At 36.7% G+C, this 8,159-nt stretch overlaps 1 protein-coding gene across 5 annotated transcripts in view; it reads left to right on the top strand.

The window, feature by feature from the left end:
* LOC104240097 (uncharacterized) overlaps positions 1-8,159 on the top strand; it is a 46,508-nt gene continuing 38,349 nt past the window's right edge. For 2 of the 5 annotated variants that reach the window (XM_009794877.2, XM_009794876.2), the window contains exons 1-6: positions 1-393; positions 489-583; positions 3,415-3,514; positions 3,823-3,927; positions 4,092-4,254; positions 7,963-8,080. In XM_009794877.2, coding sequence (XP_009793179.1) covers positions 234-393; positions 489-583; positions 3,415-3,514; positions 3,823-3,927; positions 4,092-4,254; positions 7,963-8,080 — 741 coding nt within the window. In that variant the 5' untranslated portion in view covers positions 1-233. Of the gene's footprint in view, positions 394-488; positions 584-3,414; positions 3,515-3,822; positions 3,928-4,091; positions 4,255-7,962; positions 8,081-8,159 lie in introns of those variants that run through there. The other 3 variants (XM_009794878.2, XM_070156976.1, XM_009794879.2) reach the window with 2 other exon arrangements.

Here is an 8,159-nt window from a genome sequence, read left to right as displayed (position 1 = left end):
GTTCAAATGGCCATATTATATTTTTGGCTATAAAATTTTTAAGGGCTCTAGCATCTTTTTGTCATGTTTTAAATAGAGTTGGTTTGGACTGGTAGCCCAGATTTCCATTACTTCATTGTACAACAGCTCCGGATCTGACTTCTGAGCATAAACACCCAGCAAAGTAGTAGATAGCCGGGGAGATCAAGCGAGTCGGTGAGTCCCGAGTCATTTTAATCCAGTCACCGGCGACGATGGATCCGGCGAACTCAACTCTAGGGCGAATGATATTGGAGGAGATCACTCCAGTGGTCATGGTCCTCCGCACCCCTCTCGTTGAGGAATCTTCTCAGAAGAATCAACTCTCCTTCATCCAATTGCTTTCTCCTTTCTGCAATTTCAACAATATCGACGGTCAACTCCGTTTCAATACAATCTTAATGTAAATTTAATAGTAATCTTTTCGTAGAATTAACTGTTTGTGAAATGTTTTTACTTTATTGGAACAGTGCCAGTTCGAACTGCAAGTGATCAGCCTTACAGGCTCAAGAAGTTTAAATTGCGCTTGTTTTATGCTTCAGATATTCGGCAGCCTAATATTGAGGTACTTTTTCTTTGCTGAAAATAAAATTGCAATATATATTCATTCCTTACAGAAGAGTACTACTATAATTGGATTTTGGATAATTAAATGTACTTATAAAAAATGAAGAAGATAAGTGTTGTCAAAGAAAAAGTTATTTGATTGATTCTTGAAATAGTGATTGTGTGGAACAAAATGGGAAACAGGGAGTAGTAATTTTATTTCACATTACTTTAATGGAGTATTAAGCTAGTAAGCTACTAAATCATTTGCTAATGATTTCATTGCTTCTCAATCTTTATTGTCGTAAAAGTAAATTCATGTAGTGCTTCAACCAGAAGCTACTAAATAACTGAATAATAAAGTAATTGCACAGAGCTTTTATGAAATACTTCACCTTGATATGGAAGTGATGCACACAACCTTCAGTCGTGGAGCTTTGGAAATTTATGAGGTAGCATGGTACACAAAGTTGTTAGATATGTACATAATGTAGTCTTGTCCCACATTGGAATGGGAGTAGTATGTCCTTGTATAGTATAGCTATAAATAAGGACCTCTTGTATTGTATTGAACACACAATATCAATATATCATATTTTGTCCCGTGCCTTCTCACAAAAGTAACAAGAGATATTAGATGCAATTACTAATGGAAAATGTTAAAGTGAAGTTCTGCACAAACTAGTAAACTTGCTGTGAAGCTTCATCCAATTTTTTTTTAATAAGGTAATAAGATTTCATTAATGAAGGGCATAAATACCTGTATACAGGAAGTATACTTAAAAAAGAGAGCCTCACAAAAAAATATGGCCCTCTACAAAGGTCACCTAATCTTCTATGCTTAAAGGAATCTCGTGGGTGCACCAAAACATAATAAGGGAAAAGAGACTACTCCTCAAATGTACAAAGTCCTTCTCTACTCCATCAAAAGCTCTCCCATTTCTTCCTCTCCAAATAATCCACATTAGTGCAAGTGGAGCAACATCCGAAGCTCTGGGTCTTCTTCTCCTTCTGAATCTCCAGTTGAACATTACTTCTTTAATCGTGCATGGCATTACCCACTGAAGACCAAATCAATCCAACACTTTACACAAGCAAGATGCAATTTTACAATGTAAAAGAAGGTGATCTACATCTTCATCCGAGCACTTACACATGAAGCACTAACTAGCACATGCAACCCTCTTCCTCAAATTTTTAGCTGTTAGAATCACCCCCTTGTAACTAGCCATGTAAAGAAACACACCTTTCTCAGTACTTTAGGAATCCGAACCGAAAGATGAGGAAAGACTGCCTCCTCCCTACCCAGTAGCAAACCATAATAAGACTTTACGGAAAAACGCTCCCCCCCCCCAACACGCACACACACACCAAAAAAAAAAAAACTCTAAGCATCATGGCTATTGTGTGGAATATTCTGTTAATGGAGCAACTCCATCAATCTCTTATTCTCTGGAACTCTACGATCTCCGAATCTTGCAAGTTCCTCCTAAATGTCAAATCCCAATGTGTTTCTCCATCTAGCAGCCTCCGTATGCTTTGAATTGACATCTTCTTTTGGCATGAAATTGTGTACTTAAGGAAAAGTGATACTCAAAATGTTACCTCCATCCTATCTGTGTCCCCAATAGCCTACTCTACTCCCATCACCAATCCTAAATGATATATTCCCAAAAAACTCTTCCCACCCTTTCAATATATTGCTCCATAAACATCATCCGTAGGGAAGTGTAATATTTTTAATCCTCCGCCCCCCTTTGAAAACCCCGTATTTCTCCGGAACACCTCCCTCCAAAGAGTATTCTCCTCATCCAAAATATAAACCATCTTTCTCTATGTTTGTACATTAGGTAAAATAAAAATTAATTGGATTTGGGTGCACTTATTGCCTTGATCCTTGGGAATTTGGAGGGTTAAATTGAGAAGAGTTGCAATATACGTGAACTGTTATTAAACTCAAAGTTATTAGAGATGAGGAAATAAAGGGGTGGGGTGGGGTTTGGGGGGGGGGGTTATTGTTCAATGTGAATAGTGAAGGTAGCAAGCTGCTGAAGAAACTGTAGTATAGAAAAAAGAGGTGGGAAAGCAGCAAAGACAGAAGAGAAGGATATGAGGGCTGGGAGATTGAAACCTTTTGGGACCAATGGAACACAGTTAGTTTAACCTCAGTAACCTCACATTCTGCAAAGGCAGTTCTTACTACCCATTGGAATAGAACATTGGGCTTCATAGATAAAACATTAGGACTTAGAGAAAATCATGACTTAGAGAACTAGTTCAACCTTGATACATTTTGAGGACCTTATTAGTAAACACAAGAAAGACTCTTGAAGCTTTGGAACCAAGTTTTGACCTGATAAAGTGAAGATTCTTGAAAGCATAACAAACAGACCTATCCTATTAGGGCTCTATGTATGAACATCTTAACATGACTAGAATGTCACTCATGTAGAGTATCTTAAAAAGTGAGTAAAGTATTGCATTACTAGAAATGTCTACATCTCTTTTGGGTCAGAAAAGTTTATAACCTTTTTTTAGACAGATTCTCAAGTTTCAAGCTTCCAAGTGGCCCCTTCATTCAAAACATGCATTGGATTTAGTAAGAAATTTTCTGCGAGTAGTATTCTGAAGGAATTAGTGTTACGAAGAAAATATTGGGTTACATTCCCCCTTGATTTACTTTCTTGTCAAATTGGCCTATTCCATTCAACTTTGTTTCTGTTGAGGGCAATACGTTAAAGTATTCAGTTTATGTTCTATTTGTTGGTTTCTGCGACCTGAGAACTGAATGATGATATCTTTTTTCTTTATAAGCTTATTGCTTTAGAACTGACATGTTTTCTTCTCAAGGTTGCAAAGGAGCGGTTAAACCAAGTTATCACTGATGCTGGAGAGAAAGATCTTTCTGACTTATGTTCAGAACCTCTGGAAATTGAGACTGTGCTCAACTGTAATTTTTTTCCCACTACATTAAACTTGTTAAAGTCTTTCTCATCTTAAAAAAGAAGGATATGTGATCTCCAAGTTTATTATTAACAAAAGTGTATCAACAGATAAATCATAGGCCTAGCAAGATTACAATTCATTGTGGACAGCTAGATTTATAACTTGCGGTTTTGATACTGGCCAGTTAGTTTTTTGCTGTATTTGTAGTCCATAACCAATTGGTTTACTTTCTGTGGTTTGGAGTTAAAAGAATTTTCTGTCTGGAAGTATGGAATTTTGTTGGACTAAATCCCCGATGCTGTTCCGATGTAGCTTCGCAAAACGAGTTCCTACCGTCATGGTTCCAATATTTCAACAATGAGCTAGTACATACAGTCTCCTTTTCAGAACATGAAGCTTTTGACCATCCTGTGACATGTAAGCTGCCTTTTTTTTTCTGACACTTTCTTGAGTCACTTCCCCCACTGTACTCCATCTTTTTCACTTCTCTTTTCTTTTTTAGAAATGAGGTTCCATCTCACTTCTCTGAATATTCGTTTCTAGCTTACAGTGCTTCTACCTCTGTGGTGATAACAATATAGGTCTTTTGGCTGTTTCTTCGCGGGATGAAGATCCCATCAACAAATTTGTTGACCTATTTAACACTAATCAGTTGCCTTCCTTTCTCAATGATGGTGCAATGGATCCAAAAATTCTAAAGCATTTTGTATTGGTACACGATGGTGAATACACCTCATTAGAAAGGTTTGATGCTCTTTCCTTCCTTCTGAAATTGTCCAATGTAATTTGACATGGTGATTTATAAAACTGAGATTGTTAACATCGCAATCACAGATCTTGAGGAGTGGAAATTGAAGTACTTTAGTAAAGCCGGATTTTTTGATCAGCATTAGTTTTTGAAATAATGCTGTTGTGAAGCAAAGGATAGATGTTTCTAGAAAGACGAGAAAGTATTTGAAAATAAAGAAACAAGTTTGTTTACTTTACTGTACTTGCAAAAAATTATTTCATTAACTTTTAGCAGTCAAAGAACTCATAGATTTATAAAGGAAACCATGAAATAAACTCATAATTCTGCTTGTATTGAATTCAAATAGTAACTTAAGATTTCCCTAAGTTGCACAAGGCCAGGGACACACAAAAATTAAAGACATTGGAAGTCCTGGGATTCCTGTGCGGGAAGAAGCTTGAAATGAGGGAAGTTAGCCATAGTCATCAAACAAGAAAAAAAGAAGATGAGGGAAGTCATACTTTATTGCCTTTGTTGGTGTGTGCTTTTTGAACACAACTGGAGTACTTTTTAGACCTCTTTGGAGACCTTATGCCTCTAATCAGATTACAGAACTTTTGATGCAAGTTCTTTTTGGGAGTTTAGACAGGCATGTCTGTTTTGAGCGTCTGATTCCTGATGCTGAATTAACTGCTAAACTCAAATACCCTAGGCATTTTAAACTGACTGAGAAGTTTGAAGCAACCTCCCTAAATAAGAATAAATGCTTTTATCTGAACCTGGAACTAACAAAACATACTTCTGTGACTGGCTCAAATAAAGTTAGTGTTGTCTCAACAAACACATAAGTGTACGTGGATGTACACAAGTAATATAGAGTTAGTATTAGTGCAGTCTCATGACGAATTGGCACTAATTTAATTGCTAAGGACAACAACTAGGATTTGTTCAAACAACTAAATCTATTGTAAGTACTAAATTAATTACAAATAGGGGTGAACATAGTTTGGGCAAAACCGAAATCCAAACAAAAAAATAGTTGGTCAAATACCAAAATTCGGATTTTTGGTTCGTTTTTTTGAATTACGGTTTGGTGTTTGGTTTTAATTTTTTGAAAAAATCGGATTTCAGAATCGCAGTGATAAATTTCAGATATCCAAAAATCCAATTTTTTTTGTACCTTATGTTTTGCCCTTAGGCCTTAACAACTAAATCAGTCAAGCATATCCATTAGACATTAGCCTAATCCCAAGCCTAATATTAACTTAAATAATTAGTAAATGCCAACAACCCACGTAAGAATAGGTTGACAATCTTTGGTACTACCCAAACTTTTCACTTATTTTAGAACTGAACTTGTAAAGGATAATGACAACTGTCTTCTTCTTATTATTACTACTACTACTACTACTACTACTCTATGTTTCTTCTTCTAATATCTTTTCTTATATCAAGGGTTTGCATTTGTACCTACAAAGTTACAATTACCAAATCTCTAGATGATTGTGGTGGGGATGAGAATTTATTAAGGCAAATTGACATGACTAGCATTTGGAGGTTCATTTTTTTGTTAGAAGAATAAGAAGCCCAACATATTGGTTCAAATGAAAATCCGAAATGAGCAAACCGAAATTCGAACCCGAACTCTAAAAAATCCGATTCAGACGCATTTAAACTTTACCTTAAAAAAAACCCTTAAATTTTCATAATTCAAACTGAACCCGACGTCCACCCCGAATGACAGACAAGGCGGTTGCGATGTTATGGAATTCAATATAAAATCTAGGACTGTGATTTCTCTAACACTTCATTCAACGAATTGCATCCTCAAAATCTTACTTCAGTGGATTGAGATATGAACTTTATAATACTAGCAAGTATCTTTTGAGTTGTTGACAAGCCTATCGTCCTTAACCCTCTTTCTTTATTCCTATAAATAAAAGATGCATTTTTTCGATGGAAGTACATCAAAGATGCATTAGTTTCAACTCTTAACTATGGTTTCATAAGACCATTAGGTATATACCTATCCTGAAAATCTATATCAATCAGCTAATGAGGTAGCTTTCTTGAACTTAAGTTATTCAATTCCAATCCTAGATACCCTTTTCTAAGTTCAATAATAGAATTGCCGAATAATCTGATCAGTGGTCAATCAATAAGATAAATCGAGCACAAGATTGAGTAGAAACTCTTAACATTCATTTAAGATAAGGAAGACAAATGCAAATAAAGTAAAATGTGTTGAGTTCCATCACAACACTGGAATACGTAAAATAGGTTATGATAGAGCCTGAAAGCATCAAAAGGATATCCATTAACATCTCAATTTTAATGAAAGATTTAAGAAAAAGTTCTCCTTTCCTTGCCTTCAGTTGCTTTCCAGTAAATCATGTTTCCAAACTCTTTTAGGAGCTCCTTATATATATATATATACATATAACATAGGACATGGAAAGGCTTGTCCCTTGGCCAATAGGAGGATTTATTCAAGCCCATAGTTTGAGCTCCTAGAATATGGCGCCCTTGGGGCTTTCTATTTGATTGTATGGAAAGGCCAAATGAATTGGGATTTCCATATTGATCCAGGTCATTTTCAGGCAAGTGGATCATTTGTGGTGAAGAGGATGATGTAGAACCTCATGAACATTACACTCAATCAATCTAGAGTCTTTTATTCATTTGGAAACTTTCTATCTATTCCCAAATGCACAAGAAAAGGTAGAACCTTAGAACCTTTGGGAGGTACTTTTGTTCTACTCTACTATAGCAGTTTTAGATCTGCCGGTTGCTCTCTTGCAAGTACTCGTCTAGCTCCCTCTCCAAAGACCGAACAAGGAAAGGGTTACTGTTTAGGATAGATGGATGTGGCCCAACGGCTCTTGTAGACTGAACTCTCTTCTCTTTAGGGACGCCCCCAAAAGGGGATAGAGAGCGCGCAATGGGCTTTGCAAGCATTAAAAAATCCCTACCTATACATTCCATGGCAACAGACAGAAGGCAGTTTTGTCGTCGTTTTTAATGGAAACCTAGAAAATGCTTATCAACACCTAGGAGCTGTTGTTGGAGTGCCTAGTCACTGACCAACAGCCACAACATACACCTGCTGCCTCGAACCAGGCTTTGGGCATGTGGTGCCTAGCGGTTGGAGAACTTTAGAAGCATAATTTTCCTGCTCTGAAGCACTTGGCATGTGCTAATCTTCTTTTTCTGCTTTTCAGCACCTCAGTATTGCTGAGATAGCACCTAGGTACTGCCCATCAGGTCATTTCTTGCTTCTTCGGCTCTCTGATACTTGTCTCTTGTCATTCATTTCTTTTCCTAGATCTCCCAAGTGCTATCTCCTTGTTTGAATAACTTTCAAACACAACAAGGAGCCTTGTCAGTGTTCACTGTTCAGTCACAACATGGCATTCATCACTTAACAAGTTCCAAAGCCTCTCTAAGTCATGTTGATGCGAAGTTCATCTACTATCATTAAGGGTTTCACATTAAACTTAGTCTTGGGATTAATATACAGTACACAACTATTAAAAGGGGCACAAGAGGAGTTCCTACTATTGTAGGGCTATCATATAGTCCTTTTCCCTACTGCCTCTCAAACTATCAAAGCTGTTTCTAGACTTATGGTTTAGTGGTATTGTGGCGGTCTTTTGGTTACAAAAAGATAGAGCTCAATTTCGCATGATGTCGCTGTTAATTATATTCTGTATTTTCTACAGAGCAACAAAAACCTTGGCAGAGATGAGGAGCACATTTGGGGCTAGTTGTTGTCATTTGCTGTGTATCAACTCTTCTAAGGATGGGTCAGGAGAACATGAAAATCTGTGGGCTGCTTTTGTAATAATCTTCCTGAGTTTATCCTTTTTAGTTTTCACATCATATTTATTCGATTTATTATCTTTGTCTATTAGATGAA

The sequence above is a fragment of the Nicotiana sylvestris genome, chromosome 9 (assembly GCF_000393655.2).
Source record: "Nicotiana sylvestris chromosome 9, ASM39365v2, whole genome shotgun sequence".
Lineage (NCBI taxonomy): Eukaryota > Viridiplantae > Streptophyta > Magnoliopsida > Solanales > Solanaceae > Nicotiana > Nicotiana sylvestris.
The sequence above is the reverse complement of the archived record's forward strand: the minus strand, read 5'-3'. Positions and strand labels throughout refer to the sequence as shown.